The sequence below is a fragment of the Tursiops truncatus genome, chromosome 9 (genome assembly GCF_011762595.2).
Source record: "Tursiops truncatus isolate mTurTru1 chromosome 9, mTurTru1.mat.Y, whole genome shotgun sequence".
Lineage (NCBI taxonomy): Eukaryota > Metazoa > Chordata > Mammalia > Artiodactyla > Delphinidae > Tursiops > Tursiops truncatus.
This window is the reverse complement of record NC_047042.1, coordinates 20,228,669-20,252,464: the sequence shown is the minus strand read 5'-3', so window position 1 is coordinate 20,252,464 and position 23,796 is coordinate 20,228,669. Positions and strand designations below refer to the sequence as shown.

Below are 23,796 nucleotides of genomic sequence, written 5' to 3'. Positions count from 1 at the left end.
TTAGAGACTACACACTCTATTCCACAGAAGAAAACAGATGCTTAGCATTGACTGGTATCCCATCAAAGTGGTTTTTCACTTCTATTTTTTTGTTTTTTACAGAGATGCTCCTTATTTTGAGCATTTTGAGAAAAATAGATGAATGTAATTAATAGAGATGAATAGAATGTTAGTTATACTTACAAAGAAATTTTTGGAAAAATCTGAACAATCTAAACTATAGTGTTTAGATTGTGCATAAAAACAGTATATGTCAGAACAATATACTAGGGGCCTGGAATATGTTATCTCATTTAATTCTCTAATAATCCTATGAAATAGGTATGTGCCAGAGAGGCTGTGCTCTAAGGAGAGAAGCAAGGGTTCAGATTCATGGTGACTTCAGAGTCCATCCTCTTTTCACTACTCCACTCTGCCTCCTGCCATTTTGGCTAGAATCGGACAACAGCAGTTACAGGCTTAGTACTAACTATTGAGAATTTATTATCCTTTAAGCACTAATTTCAAACAAATAGCTAGCATCACATTTTAATTATGGAACTCTAGAGGAATTTCCACTAAAATAAGAAATAAGGGGGCTTCCCTGGTGGCGCAGTGGTTGAGAGTCTGCCTGCCGATGCAGGGGACACGGGTTCGTGCCCCGGTCCGGGAAGATCCCACATGCCGCGGAGCGGCTGGGCCCGTGAGCCATGGCCGCTGAGCCTGCGCGTCCGGAGCCTGTGCTCCGCAACGGGAGAGGCCACAACAGTGAGAGGCCCGCGTACCGCAAAAAAAAAAAAAAAAGAAAGAAGGTAGGGAAGAGTGACTGGTATGAGCATGATCATTGAATATAATTCAGAAAATATATACCAAGGGATTTAGACAGGAAAGTGTGTATATATGAGGAAGAGGGGCAAATGGTCATTATTTGCAGCTGATATAAATACCTACATGAAAAATACAAAATAATTTTATAATGCAGTAAGGTGTCCATCTATAAAATAAATTTATAAAAATATAGCTTTCCAAATTAATAAGAAGTTTGAAAACATATTGAAGAAAAGATCTGATTCATAATACCAATGGGAAAGATGAAAAATCTGGAGATAAGCTTAACAAGATATGTGAAAGATCCATATATAGAAAACTACAAAAGTGTATAGGGAAATGTAAAAGAAATTGTGAACAAATGTCCCAGGCTGATAAAAACATTTTAAAATAGGCCAATTATTCCCAAATTAATCACTAGAATTTTTGGAACTTATTGTAAAGTCCAGTTAGAATAATAAGTTATTTAAATTTATAAAAGGAAGACTTCTAAGTGTGCATTTTCCCTTTCAGATTTAAGATGCATTCTAGATCTATCATATTTAAACAGTAGGACAGTAGCACCAGGATAGAGAGCCATATCAATGTAACCAGAAAACATTTTGCTTATGGATAAGTTCATGTCAGTGCAGGGAAAAGGTGGAATTCATTAAAACATTGTATTGTAAGAACTTTTTAAACATTTGGGGGAAAAATATAGTTAGGTTCCTATGTCACACTTTAAAACAAATTCTAGAATATTAAAATTCAAGCATAAAAAAATAAAACCATAAAAATAATAGAAAATGCACATGGCATTTATATGATTGTAGTATTGTAAAGGAATCATAAGGAAAAGATTAATATAAAAATGAAACATCTAAAGACTTCCATATATGTAAATACCACAATTGAAATTCAAATGTCAAAGTTGAAAAAAGTATGCAAATACTTGATATACAAAGAGCTAATAATACAAATTTATTAAAAAAGAACAAATAAAGTTTTAGAAATTAAAAGAAAAACATTATATTGGAAGAATGGAGATCATGAAAATAAAGTCACTTAAACCCAAATGACTAATAATTATATGAAAAATTACCTAATCTCACAAACCCTGTGGCAAAACAGTTCTATTCCTTGATAAATGCCCACAGAGGTGCATGCACAAGTACACCAAGAGACACGCACAAGAACGTTCAAGTTGCATTATTAGTAATTTATGAAAATTGGAAACAACCTCAATATCCATTGGCAATATATTGGATAAATATAATATTGGTAAAACCAAACCATGAAAATATACATGCAAAAATATGAATGATTCATAAATATAACATAGAGTGAAAGAAACCAAACACAAAATAATACATTTTGTAGAATTCTGTTTCCATCAAATTTAAAAATAGGCAAAATTGGGACTTCCCTGGTGGCACAGTGGTTAAGAATCCTTCTGCCAATGCAGGGGACATGGGTTTGATCCCTGGTCTGGGAAGATCCCACATGCCATGGAGCAGCTAAGCCTGTGCTCCACAACTACTGACCCTGCGCTCTAGAGCTTGTGAGCCACAACTCCTGAGCCCGCATGCCACAACTACTGAAGCCCGCGTGCCTAGAGCCCGTGCTCCACAACACAAGAAGCCACCACAGTGAGAAGCACGCACACCACAATGAAGAGTAGCCCCACGCTCCACAACTAGAGAAAGCCCACACACACAACAAAGACCCAACGCAGCCAAAAATAAAATAAATTTTAAAAATAATAAAAATAGGCAACACAAAAACGTATGGTGTATGGGGATTCATGCTTAGGTGGTAAAACTATTAAGAACAACAAGCAAAGCATTATCATGAAAGTCAATACAGTGGCTACTACAGAGTGAATGACAGAGTAGGAGGGGAATTTCCTGAAGCTGGCAGTATTTTTTTTTTGACTGGATGGTGGTTGAGTATTTGATTTCAATTGTATCTTTATATTTTGGACACTTTATATGTGTTAAATTCAGAATTTAAAAAGATTAAAACCTATGTAGAAGATGGTCTAATTTTTATAAAATTACATACAAACATATATATTTGGAAAGATGGTTTGAAATAGTCTAAAACGTTAATAAAAGTCATCATTATACTACACTCAACAACAACAACAAAACAATGCCAATTCAAAAATGGACAAAGGATCTAAATAGACATTTCTCCAAAGAAGAATACAAATGGTCAATAAGCACTCAACATCACTAATCATTCTAAAATACAAATCAAAATCACAATGAGATAGGACTTCACATCCAGTAGGATGGCCATTTTCAAAAGAACAGGAAATAACAACTGTTGGCAAGGATATGGAGGAACTGGAACCCCTGTGCATGGATGATGGGAATGTAAAATGGTGCAGCTGATGTGGAAAACACTATGGGCAGTTCCTCAAAAAATTAAATGTAGCATCACCATAGGATCCATCAATTCCACTTCTGAGTATACACATAGAAGAACTGAAAGAAGGAACTTGAACAGATACTTGTACAGTCATTTTCATAGCAGCATCATTCATTACAGCTAAAAGGTGAAAACAACCCAAATGTCCATCAACAGATGGGTAGATAAACAAAATGTGATGTGTAAATACAGTGGAATAGTACTCAGCCTTAAGAGGGAATGATATTCTGATACATGCTATAACATGAACAGACCTTAAAGATATTATACTAAGTGAGATAAGCCAGATATAAAAGGACAAATAATGTATGATTCCACTTATACGAGGTACCTAGAATAGTCATATCCATAGAGACAGAAAGTAGAACAGTTTTTACCAGGGGTGGGGCAGCAGAGAATGGGGATTTACTCTTTATTAAGTACAGAGTCAGTATGAGATGATGAAAAATTTCTGGAGATAGATGGTGGTAGTTGTTGGATAGTAATGTGAATGAATTTAATGTCACTGAACTGTACACTTAAAAATGGTTAAAATGATGAATTTTATGTTATGAATATTTTACTACAATAAAAAGTGGTAGGAAAAGATAAAAAAAGAAAAAAGTGGTAGGAATATAGTTGTCATATACATTTCTGTATTTTTTTTTTTTTGAGGTATAGGTGACTTACAATACTATGTTAGTTTCAGGTATACAACATAGTGATTCAAAATTTTTATAGATTATACTTCATTTAAAGTTATTATAAAATATTGGCTATATTCCCTGTGCCGTACAATATATCCTTATAGCTTATTTATTTTATAGATAGTAGTTTGTACCTCTTAGTCCCCTACCCCTATCTTGCCCCTCCCCCCTTCCCTTTCCCCACTGATAACCAGTAGTTTGTTCTCTATCTGTGAGTCTGTTTCTGTTTTGTTGTATTCATTCATTTCATTTTTTTTAAGATTTCATTTTGAGGAAATGATTTCCACTTTTTACCACTGAATATGATGTTAGCTGTAGGATTATCATATTTGGCCCTTATTATGTTGAAGTATGTTCTCTCTATACCCATTTTGTGGAGAGTTTGTGTTTTTTTTTTTGTCATAAATGGATGTTGAATTTTATCATAAGCTTTTTCTGCATCTATTGAGATGGTTGTATGACTTTATTCTTCAGTTTGTTAATATGGCATATCACATTGATTGATTTGCAGATATTGAACCATCCTTGCACCCCTGGGATAAGTCCCACTTGATCATGGTGTATGATCGCTTTAATGTATTGTTGAATTTGGTTTGCTAATATTTTGTTGAGAATTTTTGCATCTATGTTCATCATTGATACTGGCCTGTAATTTTCTTTTTTTGTGTGATATCTCTGTGTGATTTTTGCATCAGGGTGATGCTGGCATCATAGAGTGTGTTTGGAAGCATTCCTTCCTCTGTATAATTTTCTGGGGTAGTTTGAGAAAGATATGTGTTAACTCTTCTCTAAATGTTTGGTAGAATTCACCTGTGAAGCCATCGGGTCCTGGACTGTTGTTTGTTGGGAGTTTTTAAATTACTGATTTAATTTCATTGCTTGTAATTGGTCTCTTCATATTTTCTATTTCTTCCTGGTTCAGTCTTGGGAGATTGTACACTTCTAGGAATTTGCCTGTTTATTCTAGGTTGTCCATTTTATTGGTGTATAGTTGTTCATAGCAAACTCTTATGATCCTTTGTATATCTGTGATGTTGGTTTTAAGTTCTCCTTTTTCATTATTGATTTTATTGATTTGGGCCCTCTTTTTTTCTCGATGAGTCTGGCTGAAAGTTTATCAATTTTGTTTATCTTTTCAAAGAACTAACTCTTAGTTTCATTGATCTTTTCTATTTTTTTAAGTCTCTGTTTCACTTATTTCTGCTCTGATCTTGATGATTTCTTTCCTTCTATTAACTATGGGTTTTGTTTGTTCTTCTTTTTCTAGCTCCTTTAGGTGTAAGGTTAGGTTGTTTGTTTAAGATTTGTCTTGCTTCCTGAGAATTTCTGTATTTTCTAACCTTTTTTTTCTTAATATTTATTTATTTATTTGATTGCACCAGCTCTTAGTTGCAGCATGTGGGCTCCTTAGTTGCAGCTCGAGGGCTCCTTAGCCATGGCATGGGAACTCTTAGTTGCGGCATGCACTTGGGATCTAGTTCCCTAACCAGGATCGAACCCTGGCCCCCTGCATTGGGAGTGCGGAGTCTTAACCACTGCGCCACCAGGGAAGTCTCTCTAATCTTTTTTATAATGAGCAAGTATTTCATTTATAATCAGAAATTATTCTTTTCAGAAAAGAGATTTAAAACTTTTTTTTCACTTGCCTTCTAGAATGCAGTTCTTGGCAGGGTGAGGCATAATAATAAAAAATTATTATTCTAAGAATTTATACTCCAAGCCAGACAACGCACACAAGCATAAACAGAAAGACAGGTTGAGAAAATTATAGTGACAGGTTAGAATATATTGGAGAAATTGTCTGAATCATTTTCACATATAGCAAGGTATGTGAATAGCTCATTTGGTAATGCCCAGTTATTTTGAAGGACGTGAGGAAACTTTATTGCTTTCTAAAATCCCAGGGGCATTGTACCAGGAAAGTTTTAATATGGGTAGACTATATTTTTGTAGCATTTTTCTATAGTCTAGCTACAAATTAAGGGTACCTTAGAGATCAGTGTAAACTAGATGGCATGGAAATTGGGAGACATGAGCAGCCTTGGCCAGGCATGGACAGGTCATTTAGTTTTTCCTAGACCTGTTTACTCATCTGTAAAATGAAGGGGCTAGTCCTCATAACATGTAATGTCGTTTTCTGAAGTTTTACAGCACTGGAAAAGTTTGAAATAGCTGTTTAATATTAAAGTTCCTTTATTAAACTGTAAATGCTGTTTGTTCTAGATATTTCATATTAATTACTGGAATATGTATCTAGTATATTCAGCTTCTACCTGACAATGTTATTATTCTATTTGATATAGTACTGGTGTTTTAAAATATGAAAAATTCAGGAAATCACAGTGAATTAAATTGTTATGAAGGCAAATAGTTCCACAGCAAAACTCCTTTAAACATTGGAAATTGGGTATATTGGCTAAAAATTCACACTGTTTATAAAGTAAAGCTGTTTGGAAGGTCTATGTCCTAAAAGTTTATTTAACTTCATTTATGGCAATGTAATAATATAATCTGAAGCAACTATTAACACAACTGGCCACTGCCAAAATGATGAAGAAAGCATTTATCTTTGATGCCATAATGCTCTGATTCCAGTCATGTCCTCTAACTTTGTTCTCTCAATTCCCATTCCGGAAAAGAAATCCTATAAAATTAGCTTTCCATATGGACTTAATATCTTCTTTAAACAAGACTCTGGTACAGACCCCACCATGATTCAATTTCTCTCCCTGTTTTTCCCTCGAGTCTCTTTTCTTTGTCATCTTTATCCCACCACCTTCATCTCTCTGGGCTCCACTACATTCCTCTGTACTATATTTCTGTCTTCTGTGTTTTGGGTGGGAGTTAGCAGGAAAATTAGAGAAGATGGGCCACATAATAAGCAGCAGATGTTAGCTAGTCGTGGAGCAGGGAGGAAGAGCCACTTAAACCTAGCCTAGATTCTCCCAGTCAGGCCAGGCTCCTCTTCTGGGGCTTGCCTTAGAAAAGAGAAAAGTAAAATCCCCCAATCCATATGCTTTTAGTTGCTAAAGAACAGCTTCTTCTTCCTCCGTACCCCTATGCCTCACAATGCAGAAGCAAAGATAAAACAAGAGGGAAAAAATAGGGAAAACAGCAAATGTAAAAGCAAAAGGTTTTAATATGTTTACCTCCTGTGCTCTTATATTTTCAGTGCTACAGCTGTATCTTTATTCTGTGCATTCTGCCTAATCTGTCCTTTATTGAATTAATAAACCCTATGATCATTAGATAACTTTTAGACCTAGGAAAGCTATACACGCCATTTGTACAGAATATGGTTTTCTTTTAAAAATCCCTTTCATTCCAAACACTCTGCTTTGTAAATGGGAGATTTTGGAGTGCTGGTAGTTATGGAGGTGGGTTAAGAGGCAAAGAAAGAAGCCTAATAAAGAAAACGGGAAGTTCTCTTCTCTGCCAGGAAGCATATATCCAACATAGCCATGATTATATACAGACACTGTACAACCTTTGTGGTCTAATTTGAAAAGAATGACTCTAAAGTTGGCTATTTTCAGAGTTAGCAAAGGGAGAGGCCAATGCCATGGCATAGTGGGAGGGAATTGAGAGGTGCAGAAAAGGCCTTGGTGTGCTTACCGACCCCCTTTCTAACACCAAACACATTGCCTTGGCCCAAGGCTGGCTCTGGCTTGAAATACTTTGCTCTGCAACTTAAAGCTCCATGAAGTGAGGACTGGGTCTGTTTTTTCACTTATGTCATCCCCAGGGTCGGTACAGAGCATGGTTCAATAAATGCAAAATAAGGACTCAATTGAATGGAGGAATAACTAAAACGTAGAAGATCTTTATAATTTTCCATTGGAATTAATGATCTAATTAAAGGACCATCTATACTTATGACTTGCTTTGCTATTACATGACTTCTAATTAATAACATTTACAGTCATAAACTATTACACCTGAAAAGGACCTTAAGATCTCTAATCTGACCTCATATTATAGATGAGGAAACTAATGCCTAGTTAAGTGACAAGAAAGTGGGAGTTTCTTCACTAAGATCATGGGTTCCATAACTACCATTCTAAGGCTCTTTTCACCCTGTCATGTCATGCTATTTTTGAGATGAAAACGGTAGTGATTGGCGACTTACTTTAAGTGTACGTTTATACATGACTTGACCACAACTTGTGCATCTGTGTTGTCATCTTTCTGTGCAACAGCAGTTGTTGCAGCTGAACTTTATATTAAGTATCAAAATACATGCCATATCATTTGTACATGTAAACATGATTGAAATAATTGTGTGTTAAATACACAAGCAGAGGAAAGCTGTGGTAAATAATGGTGGACACTTTAAAATAAGGGCCAAGCAATTTTACATCTCTTGATAATGATCAAGAAGTAGTTTCTCATACTCTGAAAAATTTTCATTGCAAACAATAGGATATGACTCAAATCATAGATAATATCAAACTAGAAGCGGAGAAAGAAATAAACTTAATAAGATAATGCTATACCTCAGAATGCCATACTTTAAATCATGTTTACTGTTAAAACTACAACATTTACTCCATTTCATAGATTTTCTTTAGTTACCAGCACAGTAGAAATCACCTTTAAATTAACATTTATTGAGAATTCATATGCTGACATATATATTTCATAAGATAAACTTGAGTCTTTAAAAAACAAGTTTCAAAGAGAGGAAAGAACAGGCTTTTAAAAGACATACATGCAGCATGAAATTATTCAGTTGGCATGGAATTAGTTTACTATTTTCATTTTTCCCTAAAAAGTTAATTGCATAACTTAATTACAAAAGTTAAGATGCATACTGTTTTTAAGAATGAACTGAAACAAATTCCTAAGCTAAATTTTATTATTCAGTTTAAATTTATATAATTATATAACATATATGATATTGTATGATATTATATAAAATTATATAACATAATAGATATATGTAATGTTATATATTCTATAAATTTATATATTATTTTTAAATGCCAAGTAAAGGCAAACAAAGCAAATAATACCCTAAGAAATGCAAGTGATAAAACAGATAAAACCAAATTAACACTTAGAATGAATATATAGACATTTCTAAGAATTTAAAGCCTTGGATTTTGTAACAGTATAAAATCAATCCTCATTATTCATGTATTGCATATTTGCAAATTCAGTTACTTATTAGAATTTATTTATAACTCCAGGATAATACTTGTGGGCTTTGGGGACCATTTGTAGACATGGCCAGCGTGGTGAAAAGTTCGAGCTGCCCAACACATGCATTCCCAGCTGAGCTCAGAGATCAACACTCTTGTTGTCTTATTTCAGCTCTCATACTGTAACCAAGTGCTCTTTTTGTGGTCTAAGTGCCATGTTTTTCCACATTTTTGTGTTTTTTGCTGATGTTTTCACTGTTTAAAATGGCCCCTGAGCATAGTTCTGAGGTGCTATCTAGTGTTCCTCAGTGCAAGAAGGCTGTGATGTACCTTAAGGAGGAAATACGTGTGTTAGATAAGCTTCCTTCAAGCATGATTATAGTTCTCTTGGTCATGTATTCTGTGTTAATGAATCAACAATATATACTAAATAAGATGTCTTTAAACAGAAACACATTGAAAACAAGGTTATATATTGATCAGTTGACAAAAATATTAGGACCAGAGGCTCGTAGAAGCCTAACCCTGCATTTCCCCTAGGAGCAATGGTTTGGTATTTGCTAATTCAGTGTTTGTGGTGACATTATAGAAAACATAACTACCATAAATTATGAGAAACAAAGGGAAGACAGGGAAAGCCATAATTTCATATTTTTGATTTCTTTATTATGATTTATTTTTGTTTTGTTTGAGGAATATAAAAGGAAACTCAAGATCAATCTCCAATACAAGAAATAAAAATAAACATATTTTGTTTCCTCAACATTGGTTATATGAAGTTTATTGAGTCTCTGGAAATTTAGAGAGATGACAGGAAAATTAGACGCCATGCCCCATGGATCTCTTAGCTCCTCCATGATCCCTGGCTTGGTGTGGGATACACAGTAAAAGATTTTGTTGATAAGATATTGACATTGATAAGATGGACATTCCAAGACTCCCATGAAATATTCCAGTTTCAAAGAATTCTAACCTGAGAAGCCCTGGATATCTCACTGAAGACCTAGGCCATTAGTTCATCAGATGACTGCATGTTTTATAGTCTTATTAAGAGTGGACCTTTGGATATTTCTGCCCTATATTTCTCTTGATCCAGACCCTTAAGGATTCACATAGTGGATCTTTCATGGTAGGTCCATGCTGGAGGGTTTCCTAGTCTGGATCTCTTTATCTATGCCAGAGATGTACTTGCAAGGCATAACAAAGAAACTACCAACTATTATTCTAGTTTTAACCAAAATCAGGCAGTTCTCTATGGGCTGCTGAAATCAGGCTTTTGTTTAAAGTTCTTTCCATGAACTTTGTAATGAACAAGGACTAAGACCTCTAAGGAATATTAAGATAAACATTATTTACTGTTGACGTTACAAACCAAGTAGATTAAAAAGTGAATGTTTTAATTTTTTATCCCCAAACATGTACTCCCTAAAGAACCATCAAATTTAGTAAGTTAGAAACTACAACTATGTTAAATTAATAGGCATGATATCAAGAAAAGGATCTCAGTACTGTAAATAATAATTGTTATTAAATTTACTTACTTCCTTTGGTACAAATAGAGACATAAAGGGTTTCTTTATTTTAAGAAAACTGTGTTAAGGGAAATGAAAATTTGCTTTTGGGATCTGATCCAGATACAGTAAATGCAGATCCTTTCTTAAATATACTTTGCATAAGAAAAAAAAAAAGAAGTTTGAATATATTGTGAATATAGACTGATGAAAGTAATTTTCATATGGGGCTTATAAAAATATATCTTGCTACTTTAAAATCCCAACATGTATTGGTGTTAAATAATTTGTTTAGATCTGAAAAACAAGTCTGTAAGTGGGCGTAATGCATCAGTTCCAGGTTGAGAGCAGATACGGGGTAGAAGTTTCCGACACTGCCATGAGGAATCAGTAGACGATTCTAGGAGTCAGGGCAGGCTGGGCATGAGAAAATCTGGAAAGGTTTTCCAGCAAGAAGGAGACGACAGAGAGTCAAGGTCGGAGGGTGGGAATTCTGTAGGAGTTGAGGACCAGAAATCAGCTCTTCAAGTTTTTGATTATCTGATGGCTGCCTCTTTGAAACCCTCTCTCCTGGTCTTTGTGACACAGCACTCTTCCAGTTCTCATGTTTTACCATCCTTTTGGTTCCTGTGGCTTCAAATTGACATCCATATCCATTCTGTGCTGTTTGTAATACTTAGATGTTCAACTGTATGTTAGATATTTCTACCTGGTGGCTTGTCACTCTATTCAAAACAGAAATAATACTACTACACTCTCCCCAGCTTACGGCTCCCTCTCTACTCTCATTGCCATGGCATTACTTAACTTCAGTTGGAGTCATATTTCATGGTGCTCTCTCAACTCTACCCTCTCCTTCCATTTTTCATCGCTTATCATATTCTATAGATTCTATTACTCTTTGACAAAAATAGTTGCTACCCCTTCACCACCCCTCCTGCCACCACATTAGTTCACCTCTTACCTAGTGCCCGCCACTACACTAGCACCTCTCACCTAGCACAGCATTTCCTACTGGTTTCTAGCAGAAGATTCATTCCTAAAAATGGTGCTAGAAAAGAAAAAAGGATTCCCATTATCAACCAAAATTTGAAAAATGCAGCATATGTTGTTTTCTTCTTGGCCAGCAATAATGCACATTTGCAAATTACTGATAATTTTCAGAGCCACCTGTCCTGGAACTCCGTTGTCACATAACATTTATCAACATCTAGGTACTCACGTTCCAGAAAACACACTTCGGGAAACAATGACCTGGACTATTTAAATGGCCTCTAAACTGCTCTTTTTGCCTAATCTTTCCCTTTCCGGTGCACCTACAATTTCAATGATAGATTAATTTCTCTCAAATGCTTAACTGATTATATTATTCCTTTGCTCAAAACCTTCAGTGGCTCCCCACTGATCTAAGCAGTGATTTAAGCACCAGGCTCTCCACAACATGGTACCAATATTCCTTTCCAGTATTATCTCTCTGCCCCCCACATGGCAGGGTGGCACAGGAGAAGACGTGAACTTTGGAGTCAGACCCAGGTTCAAATTCCAAGTGTCCTTTAAAAAGTGCAAAACCATAGGCAAGTGATTTATTGCTTTGAACCCTTTCTTTGCTCATCTGCACATGCAGGAAGTAATTGTGTAGATGGGAGGATGTAGTGAGATAGTATTTGTGAAAGCTTCCTGCACAACACTCTCTGCCCCCGTGGGCTGTAAACTCATTAGGCAGACTGAGCCTCTTTCATGTGGTCCTCACTTAGTGTCTGCCTCTGGCAAGTGAACAATAATCTTTTAAAATTAAGAACCCAGAATTCCCACTTACTAGTGTCGATAAAAACTGATTAAGAAAGCGATTTTTGGCCTTTATTTGGGGTATTTTCTATGGTCCCGAAGGGACAGGAGCCAGTTCCCATAGCACGTCCAAGCTTTTTAGATGGAACTATGCCACTGGCCCTTGGCTAAGTGGGGTGTGCAGGGCCCAATCAACATCAGTGCCTAGAAAGCAAATCCCTGATTCACAGAGATGAAACAAAAGCCCAATGCAAGAGTCAGAAAGCTATACCTTTGTTAGATTTAGAAAAGCTTAAAAGTGCTTATGATTTCACTTGAAAGTCCAACATGAACAAAATACAAAGCCTTCAATACCCCTTCCTAAGAAGGAAAAGGGGATTTTTGTTTGATGTGTTCACTAGTGTAGCCTAAGTGCCTGGAACAATGTCTTGCACATAGAGGATGCTCAGTTAATATATGATGGATGGATGGATGGATGGATACATCTATATGCTCTAGCATAGTGCTGAGTATACAGATCTTTAATAAATTCCTGACTGGACTTGACAGGCTAAATATGTGGGTTTATAGCCTATCCAGTCGAAGGCATTTAATAATGTACCTTGCGCTAAACATCGTTCCTATATATTTCTGCTTTATAAGATATTATTATCTATATTATCATCATTCTCCTTCTTTTTTTTTTTTTTTTTTTTTGCGGTACGCGGGCCTCTCACTGTTGTGGCCTCTCCCGTTGTGGAGCACAGGCTCCAGACTCGCAGGCTCAGCGGCCACGGCTCACGGGCCCAGCCGCTCCGCGGCACGTGGGATCTTCCCGGGCCGGGGCACGAACCCGTGTCCCCTGCATCGGCAGGCGGACTCTCAACCACTGCGCCACCAGGGAAGCCCAAGAATGTTACATTTTATACACTGCATATTTTTCCTTCAGCACTGCACCACTCAAAATTTTTGTAACTATCATTCCTACATGAGGGGAGAATAGCCAAATTTCTCCTTCACAGTTCCAGGAACCAAGGCTCAGCAAAGTTAATGATCTATAGATCCAATAAGAAGTAGATGCAGGGGTGGAATCTAGGCCTCCTGAGTATCCAGGAGTAAATACAGTTTGGAAGTGTAAAGTGAGCCTGACACATTTAGAGCACATGAATAGTTAGGCTGAACGGGAGCGTTTGGCTGGAACGAAGGAGTAGATAGAAAAATCATAGGAAATCAGGTTAAAGAAATAAATAAGAGATCGATTACAGAGCACTTTAAATAATACAATAAGAATTTAGATTTTTAGCCATAATTTTGAAATTATTTTTAAAACAATAAAATCCTTTTTTAATAAGAAACCTTACATGAGACGCCAATAAGTAAAATAAATTAAAAGGAGGTGGTTCCTTCAATAGAAGCTGTTCCCCCTTCCTGTCCTCAGCCTCTCAGGAGAAGAGTTTGAAAACCATGAAAAAAGGTTTGAAAAGTATGAAAAGTCATGAATGCAGACATGTTTGGGGCAAAGCAGTGACATAGCAAGTGACAGAGAGACCAGGTGGAGGGCCCACTGCGGAGGCAGAAACACAGAGAGGGGACTGCTATGGCTGCCCGCGGGGAGGGAAGGCAAAGATGCCGGAGACAAAAGAAGAATCAGAACCAAGATGGGGCAGACTAGTTCAGAGATTCGTACTTGGCAGATGTGGAAGGACAGTACAGTCACAAGTTGGTGAAGAGCAAAGGAAAAGGCTGCTGGTTTTGATGAAAGGCAAGGATGTATTTTAATGGTGTTTTTGTCAGTTAGACATTCCTCCTGTGCTATGCGGTGGTTGGAGAAATAGAAAGCAGCGCTTTTTTTTCTACCAGTTTTCTTCCCTTTTCAAACAGATGAAACAAAAGTCCACTGCATGAACCAGAAAGCTGAACTTCATTATATGTAAAATTTTAAGTGCTTGAGATTTCACCTGAAAGCACAACGTGAAGAAAATACAGAATTCTCAATGCCCCATTCCCAGAAGGAAAAAGAACCGTTTCCATTTTTGTAACATTTCTGTCCTTCACATAATCTGGATAACTAGCACATTCAATTTTATCTTTAAAAACTATTTACCCCACTGTGGAGCTAAGTATCATGAAATGATTTACTTCAAGTATAATTATTTTAAGATTCAAGATTTTTCTTGTGCTTTTTAAAAATAAAAGATGAAAGTGAAACTTGTTGAGTATGTGCATCTGACCAACTGCAGGAATTCCAAAGCGGGTGGTTTTGATTGAGAACGAATAACAGTTTGGGGCACACTGAGTTTGATGAGGACGATCTCCTCTTCCTCCGTGTTTCTGAGACTGGTGATGCAACGTGCTCCCGCCCTTTTCTGAGAACACGGAAAGCCTGACTCAGGAAGGCAGCTGCAGCTCTTAAAAAGAGCTCCAGCACGGCCCCCTTCCCTGCTGGGGCGAGCGCCACCGCAAAGATGAAGCTGGCGAAGTGGTGCTGGCTGAGCTCCGCTGTCCTTGCTGCTTATGGTTTTTTGGTTGTGGCAGACAATGCAACAGAGGAAATTAAAGATGAAGCAGCCCAGGACGCCTGCCCGGTGAGACTAGAAAGCAGAGCGAAATGCGAGGAGGGAGGAGACTGTCCCTACCAGGTGAACCTGCCCCCGCTGACTATTCAGCTCCCCAAGCAGTTTGGCAGGATCGAGGAGGTGTTCAAAGAAGTCCAGAACCTCAAGGAAATTGTAAAGAGCCTGAAGAAGTCTTGCCAAGACTGCAAACTGCAGGCTGATGACAACCGAGACCTGGGCAGAAGTGGACTGCTGTTACCCGGCACAGGAGCTCTGGGAGAAGCTGGTGACAACAGAGTTAGAGAGTTAGAGAGCGAGGTTAACAAGCTGTCCTCTGACCTTAAGGATGCCAAGGAGGAGATCGACGTGCTTCAGGGTCGCCTGGAGAAGCTGAATCTTGTAAATATGAACAACATAGAACATTATGTTGATAGCAAAGTGGCAAACCTAACATTTGTTGTCAATAGTTTGGATGGCAAATGTTCATCTAAGTGTCCCACTCAAGAACAAAAACAATCACGTCCAGGTATGTATAATGTTTTCTTATCATTTGTTCATGAATGTTATATAGCTGGACAGTATCTATAAACATTAACCTTATCATATAAGTTAAATAAAGGATGAATTATATAAGTTAGGCCTTTTATTCATCAAGGTGAAACAGAAAAAACTATTATCTTTGCACATGTGCCCACAGAAAGGAATAGGACCTAATTACAAAAAATCATGAGTTCTGTATGCGTCAGAAAGCACTTTCAAAGATCTTATTTGCTGACGCCAGAGCTACACACAAACAGAAGTGGAGGGAGAGAATTTCTTTTCTTTATTTTTTTTAAAAAACATCTTTATTGGAGTATAATTGTTTTACAATGGTGTGTTAGTTTCTGCTGTATAACAAAGTGAAGCAGCTATATGTACACATATATCCCCATACCTTCTCTCTCTTGAGTCTCCCTCCCACCCTCCCTATCCCACCCCTCTAGGTGGTCACAGAGCACCTAGCTGATCTCCCTGTGCTATGCGGCTGCTTCCCACTAGCTATCTATTTTACATCTGGTAGTGTATATATGTCCATGCCACTCTCTCACTTACTCCCAGCTTCTCCTTCCCCCTCCCCATGTCCTCAAGTCCGTTCTCTATGTCTGCATCTTTATTCCTGCCCTGCCCCTAGGTTCTACAGAACCATTTTCTTTTTTTTTTGATTCCATATATATGTGTTAGCATATGGTATTTGTTTTTCTGACTTACTTCACTCAGTGTGACAGACTCTAGGTCCATCCACCTCACTACAAATAACTCAATTTCATTTCTTTTTATGGCAGAGTAATATTCTAAGAGAATTTCTTAATGTTTCAGTGAGTTTAACTTATTTATCTCTTCACTGAAGTGTTTGAAAACAGTAGAGTTAAGGCAGTGTTTGGGGTTGTACTCTGTTCTTTGGAAATCAGTTTATTTGTGTGGTCAGGTGACTGCTCCTTATATGGCAACAAGAGACCTCTGAAAGATTTTAGCAAGTAATCTGCAGTTCATAATCCCGAATGTCTAGTGGAAATGGGAGATTTTATAGATGGGATAAAAGCAGCTATATGGCTTCATATGTGTGCAAAACTTTTTGCTTTTAGACCTAGTGGCCCAAAAACATTTTAAGGGGCGTTTTGGCATACCAGTAAGGGAAGGAATACATTCTTATTTCTTCCTCTCTTTCACTAGAATTCAAGCATGTAACAATAGAACCCATCTTCCCCATCCAGATTATCTGCTGATAATCTGAATTAGCTTTAATAAGTATATGTTAAAGGCCATAAACCTAACTGCCTGTTCTGCCCACGAACCGCTAGCTGTGGCACTGGTTCCCCCAAACCCTGGTTTTTCCACATGAGTTTCTGGGACCATTGCTGATGGTGGTCTTATCACACTTTGGAAAGCCATCTCTGCATGAGTGTGAGGTTGAAGGGATATGGTGCCTGAAGCAGAGATCATGGCCCTTAGAAACAAGCACCTCATGCATCTTCCCTAGGTAGATTCCCCAGGGAATCTACCCAGTGAAGGTATTTGGGAGATTCCAGGACCACTGTTGCTAATACTCCCAGCAGCCTGCATCTAAATGTGCCCTGCACATTGCAAGGCAGAGTTTCACATCTTAGGTGACATACGTGGGTGAACATTAGATGTGGTACTGCATGGCAATTTGTAATGACAAGAACAAGATTCTACTGTCTTTTTTTCTACTAAGTTTTGGGGAACTATCTGAATATTCTGAGCTCTAAGTACAGATGAATAGATTATTTGTGGCTCATAAGTGTCTTGTATTAAACTTGCCTGATCCAGTACCAATTTTTTTAAAAATTATTTTGGAGTAAATATCTGTGTTGGTTCCTACAGAACCACATTAACTGTTTATTACACTAATCCTGTGCATAATCACCTGTGGTTTCCTTCTAGAAACCAGACATGGGAAACACTAGCTAAATATTTTCCTGGATAATAAATTCAGAGTAAGAATATTGGTATATTATTGAAGTTTTTAAAAAGAACTTAAGCTTCTGTGTCTAATTGTCAAGCAGGTAAAATAAATGGAAATGTTGATCAATGCTGTATTTTAGAATTTTAATAAATCATTTAGAACGATCCTATAAAACTGCCTGAAAGTGGAGTCTATCAGCCTCTTTAGGTGAAAGGATATAGAAGCCTGTGCTTCCTCTGTATACATGGAATGCAGTTCTAGGAGCGTTGGAATCATCTGACTTTCAGGACCAAGGGATGCAGTGGTCACAAGGACAAGCTTTGCAGCCAGCCAGATCTGAGCTCTGTCCTGGCTCTGCCTTTTAAAGCTTCTGTGAAGTTGGACAAGCCACGGATCCTTTTTGAGCCTAATATTCTTTCTCACCAGCCGGTTGTTAATAATATCTACATCATAAAGTTCATGTGCAGATTAAGTGTGAAAATGTTATCAAGAATCCCTAGAACACATGCGGAGCCCTCACTAAATATTACTGAGTTACTGAAACTATCACTTTTATGTCTTCTTGTTGTTGTTTGTTGGTGGTGTTGTCAGTATTATTACCAACCAAGACTGTGCTGGGGAGCTTTGTCTGCTTTATGACACCAGGTTCTTGTTCTGAGTCGTTAACAAGCATTTGCTAAACAGGTTCAAGTAAGTTTAGCTGAGCAAGGTTTCATTATCACCATTGATCAAATTATAAAACTGCTTTCGTGCATATAAAGAATTCTTTAGATGCCTAGTTTTTATCAACAAAATCCAATGCCTTTCTTTTTTTACCCCTGCAGTTCAACATCTTATATATAAAGATTGCTCTGAATACTACACGATAGGCAAAAGAAGCAGTGAGCTCTACAGAGTCACACCGGATCCCAAAAATAGTAGCTTCGAAGTTTTCTGTGACATGGAGACCATGGGGGGAGGCTGGACAGTGCTGCAGGCACGTGTTGATGGAAGCACCAACTTCACCAGAACATGGCAAGACTACAAAGTAGGCTTTGGAAACCCCAGAAGAGAATTTTGGCTGGGGAACGATAAAATCCATCTTCTGACTAAGAGTAAGGACATGATTCTAAGAATAGATCTTGAAGACTTTAACGGTGTCAAACTCTATGCCTTGTATGATCACTTTTATGTGGCCAACGAGTTTCTCAAATACCGTTTACACATTGGTAACTATAATGGCACAGCTGGAGATGCCTTACATTTCAGTAAACATTACAACCACGATCTGAAGTTTTTCACCACCCCGGATAGAGACAACGATCGATACCCCTCTGGGAACTGTGGGCTCTACTACAGTTCAGGCTGGTGGTTTGATGCATGTCTTTCTGCAAACTTAAATGGCAAATATTATCACCAGAAATACAGAGGTGTCCGAAATGGGATTTTCTGGGGGACCTGGCCTGGTATAAGTGAGGCACAACCTGGTGGCTACAAGTCCTCCTTCAAAGAAGTCAAAATGCTGATCAGACCCAAGCACTTTAAGCCATAAATCACTAATGCTCATTCTTTTGGGTATTCGTTACCTAATAGGGCAATTAATTCCTTCAGCACTTTGGAATATGTTTCATACTCTTTTTCCATGGCTTAAAATTTCTCTCTGAGCAATGGGTTCTTATGCTATACAGCATTTGAAATAAAGCTGAAAAATATGCCATTTAAAGAAGTCCTTTGTTGCTGTTACGCTGTTATCCGAATAAACACTTGCAAGCAATTGGGAATATTGAGAATCACACAGTAGAGTTATAATTCTCTTAATGTCTCTTATTTGAAAAATTTTTACTCATATTACTCACTCTAATTAAAAAAATACTTGTTTATTCAGTAGGCTAGATTTTACACAAGTAACCTGTATTTTGACTGTGACTTAAACGCATCTTTTCAGGCTATAAATAGTTATTGGGTATTTATTTGTCTCTAAATATTCCTCATTCTGAGATAAACTTACTCAATTTATGGCATTTACAGCATTTTAATTCCCAAGCAAAGGGAAACATACGTAATTAAACCTGTTCCTGCACTATTCGTGAAATGTAGAATTTTATCATTTAAAATATTTTAAAAGGTGATAGCATAATGTCACTCCTAAGAGCACTCAGAAAATGAATTTAACCTTAAAGACCATGATTTAAAGGTAATTCATTCATAGTTTATAACTCTTTAGATGTTTGATGGTAAAAACTGCTTTAACATGAAAAATATCTTCCTTTGCTCTAATGCACAACTGTTTTTAATTTAAGACTGCTCATTACTGCGCGAGACTACTGGTAGACTTTCTTTTGGAGAGGTAGGTGTGGGTGAGGAGTGAAGCACTTATATGTAGGCCAATTTTATATCCAAAGCGATAATATCATTAAGTGATTCACTTCATAGAAAGCTACGTTTTATAGGACAAATAGATAAATCTATTTATAAAAAATATGAAGTTTGAAATATATAGAACCGTAGTTCAAATATTATATATTTCAACCCTAAATGGTATATTGCTTGTTTTGCTATCAGAAGATTCAAATACGGGTGTTTATTTTTTTTAACAAAACAAAAGTATCTGGAACTTTTATAATTCATCAATTAATTCCAGAATGCAAAAATGATATTCAAAAGATTATAAAAATAGTTTGTTAAATTTCACCATTGTAAAAAGGGACCATTTCAGAGAGAACAGCTGTATTCTAATGCACGTTTAAAAAAGTGCTCTAGGATAAAATTTAAAAAGGATACACCATACTGTATGTGAGTCATAGAAATACATTCAACGTTCAATTTCTGGTGTCTGTTTCTACTAAAGTAACCAAGTTTTCAAAAATAAATTCACAAAGATGCAGCTTTACCCATTATTTGAAAATGATTAAGGAGGATAGTAACTTTAGGTAAGAAGTTAAGTTTTCAACTAATGTCTTTTATAGAAAATTCTAATCAAAAAGAAGCAAGATATTCTTTTAAAAATATATAACATACAAAGTGTTCAGGTAAACATGATGCAAACTATATTATTAATACTATTAAAATACTAAAGCAAGAGAAATGCAAATAGAATTAAGTGATGACAAAAATATAAAATATCGTAGATTTCAGAGGCTTCATATCTACTCAATAATACATCAAATGTAAATGTTGTAACTAATTCTTTATTTCTCTCTCTTTTCTGTTTTCTAAAAAAGACTATGAAGATTTTGATATTATACAATGTATTAATTTCAGATAAGGGCATTTTCACTTACTATATATAACTATTAATATATGTATAAGTTTAGGTAAATTTCTTTGATAAAAACGGACTCCTTAAAAAAATACAGTTCTAAAGAAAAATAGCTCATATAGCAAGTGTCCACTGATTTAATAGGAACTAGGTAGCATTTCAGGAGAATTTGGCCAATAATTCATTAATCTATGTAAATACTTAAAAGCTTATCTTTCTATCTTTCCACCTTATATTAAGTAAAATTTTATTTCCCATTATACTTTTATGGTACCTTTCTAATAACAAACTCTGTAACATAGAAATTCCTTTCTGAAATCATTTCATGTCACTTATTATATTATAAAATATATTTTAGATTTTGGTAATCTTTAACATATTGATGGAAATAGATTATATCTGAGAGAGTCTTTTGCCTTAACATAACTGTTCACTAATATATGCTAATGTTCATAAATGTGGATTGACTACTAACAAATACATTATTTTAGAGTCTTGTCTCGGTTTCATTTTACTGGCTAATATTTGTTATCTTAATTAACAAATTATTTCTGAGCTTTATCATACTTTGAAAATATTGACTAAAATTAGGCCTCTAGAAATTCCAAATGGAACTGGCTCACGTATCACAGAAAAAAAATCGGATTTTCTGATAAGTAGTAATGCTCTAAATGAAATGATGACACATTCATCCAGTAAATAAAGAGCTTAAATTTACGACGATAAAAGACATCCAGATAACAAAATTCACTGGTCCTTATTTCTGAATGGCTACCCAAGGAAAGGGTAGAAGGTTTAAAGGTAAAGAATGATGGGTAATGTCGTCATGATAAGCTCTTGCTTAGAATTCTTATTTTCCTTTATGTATAAATAGGTTTATGTTTTGTGTCTTTTAAAAGCCTTGTGAAATAAAAGATTTAATCTTCTCATCTATTTATTTCTTCAATGCAGAAACATTAAGTATTATTTGTAAAATAATTTTTATATATTTACTCTTGGCTGAAAACTTGCATAATGTTTACCTAACTAGACAGTATCTTTGACTCTGTGAAGACTTTAATGAGTACTATTTCATTAACAGGAAGACAGAGACAAATACAGGGACACCATTATCTTATTTCCCTCTAGAATACTGTTGACACATTTGAAATACAGAAGTTTCAGTTTCATTTTGCAGCGTTCAACTCCTCTCCCCTTTTTTCCGTCATTCTTGTTGCTGTTCTGGTTTAGCCCTCATCATCCTCTTAGGATAATGCAAGCCCTTCCTAATAGTGACCTGTGCCCCCAGTTTGAATCTATTCCAATCCATCCTCCATATCACTGCCACAGGGATTATTCAAAAATACAATTCTGATCATGTTATTTTCCTGCTTAAAACCTGTCAACAGCTCCTCATTTTGTATATGATAAAATCCAGCAAATAAGCCCCTTCGTGAACCGATTTCTGCCTACCCTTTCAGTGTCCTTTCTGCCACTACTCACACTCCTGCCAAACTGAATGCCTTGTTGTTCTAGTACAAACCATATTCTCTCATATTTTCATTACTTTGTGTTACTGTTCCCTTGGTCTAGATAGAATGGCATCCTTGACCCCCACTGAGTTTTGTCTTATTATCCGTAATTAAGAGCAGGGACTCAGCAGCCAGACCAACTAGGTATGAATTTCAGCTCCATTATTTGCAAGCTGTGTGAAAACAGGCAAAATCACTTAATCTCATTGTTCTTTGGTTCCTTCAATTATAAAACTGGGATAACAGTAGAATAGAGTTATTGAGACGATTAAATGAGATAGCATATGCAAAGCACCTAGAACATACATATCTATTATCATCATCATCATCATCCTAAATAATTATCTTTCCTGATGACATCAGGAGGGGTTTGGTGCCTTGTCTCTTTGGTCCTATACCATCCTATATATTCCTTATTATGTATTACATTATTCCATAATCGTCTAGGTTCTACCCTAAAATCAATCTGTTAGGCTAGGATGTAAAGGAAATTTGAGACAAGAGTGTTATTACTCAAAGTGGTTCATGAATATGTTACCATAGATGAAGAGCTATAGTCTAAAGAAGCCAGAGTTACAACTGGGGAAGGAGTAGGTACCACCAAGTCTGAGGATCTGGGAGATTGTGAATGCGGTTTAGAAGTGATTGACTTCAGGGGAGGAGATGGCAAGACAGGATCATATATACTATAGCATTGCATACATAAGAATGACAAACTTTTAGAAGGGGTTCTAGGAACATGCCTCTGGGTATATATCATGCAGAGGAGTATGGTTGTACTAGGCAAGACAGTGATTGTTCTACCTGGCTGAGTTCCTAAAGAAAAAAGTAGTTTTTCATACTTATACCATCTTGCAAATTTGAAATTAATTTTAATCATACCAAATGCATAAATGCTTTAATTTTTTTTTAATTATAGCTTAGACTAAAGACCCCTTTGCAAACCACCTTCAATTCCAATGCCTCCCTCTCCCCAGAGGTAACAAGGAGAGTTGGCTGAATCCAAACTCGAATTTCATTCTGTGCATTGCCAATTTGCAGTGTTTACTGAAGCATAGCTCTGCCAGGTTTCTTTTGTTTATTGATTGGGAAGAGTTGGAAGTGAGAATAGGAGTGAGGGAAATTGGGGGTACTTGGAGAGCTCAGAGTCCCCTGAATTCCCAAATGCGTGACAGCCTGCGTGACTCCTTGGAGTGGTCCCTCCCCCACATTAGATAGAGGGCTTCTTGCTGAAGGCACTGTTGTCTTCTTTCCTGAGGGAGTAATCTTTCAAAAAAAATTTTAATACAGTTTTTAAAGGTGACTTTCCATTTACAGTCATTACAAACTATTGGCTATACTGCCCATGTTACACAGTACATCCTTGGGTCTATCTTATACCCAATAGTTTGTACCTCCTGCTTTCCCACCCCTATACTGCCCCTCCTCCCTCCCCACTGGTAATCACTAGTTTGTTCTCTATGTCTGTGAGTCTGCTTCTTTTTGTTATATTCACTATTTTGTTGTATTTTCTCGATTCCACATAAAAGTGATATCATTTAATATTTATCTTTCTCTGTCTGGCTTGTTTCACTTAGCATAATGCCCTCCAAGTCCATCTATGTTACTGCAAATGACAAAATTTCATTCTTTTTTATGGCTGAGTAGTATTCCATTGTATTTATATACCACGTCTTCTTTATCCATTCATCTGTTGATGGA

The 23,796-nt window shown here is 36.5% G+C and overlaps 1 protein-coding gene across 1 annotated transcript; it reads left to right on the top strand.

Moving 5' to 3' along the window:
• Positions 1–14,701: 14,701 nt before the first annotated feature.
• Positions 14,702–21,510, top strand: FGL2 (fibrinogen like 2). Its single transcript, XM_019940532.3, has 2 exons — positions 14,702–15,408; positions 18,171–21,510. The coding sequence occupies exons 1-2, from the start codon at positions 14,793–14,795 to the stop codon at positions 18,875–18,877; spliced, it is 1,323 nt and encodes a 440-aa protein (XP_019796091.1). The 5' UTR covers positions 14,702–14,792; the 3' UTR covers positions 18,878–21,510.
• The last annotated feature ends 2,286 nt before the right edge of the window (positions 21,511–23,796 follow it).

What these genes read in the sequence shown, in the direction of transcription:
- FGL2 (XM_019940532.3), top strand. Translation starts at nt 14,793, where the DNA reads ATGAAGCTGGCGAAGTGGTGCTGGCTGAGCTCCGCTGTCCTTGCTGCT. An exon ending in ACAAAAACAATCACGTCCAG is followed by an intron (nt 15,409 to 18,170) that starts GTATGTATAATG and finishes TTACCCCTGCAG; the next exon opens with TTCAACATCTTATATATAAA.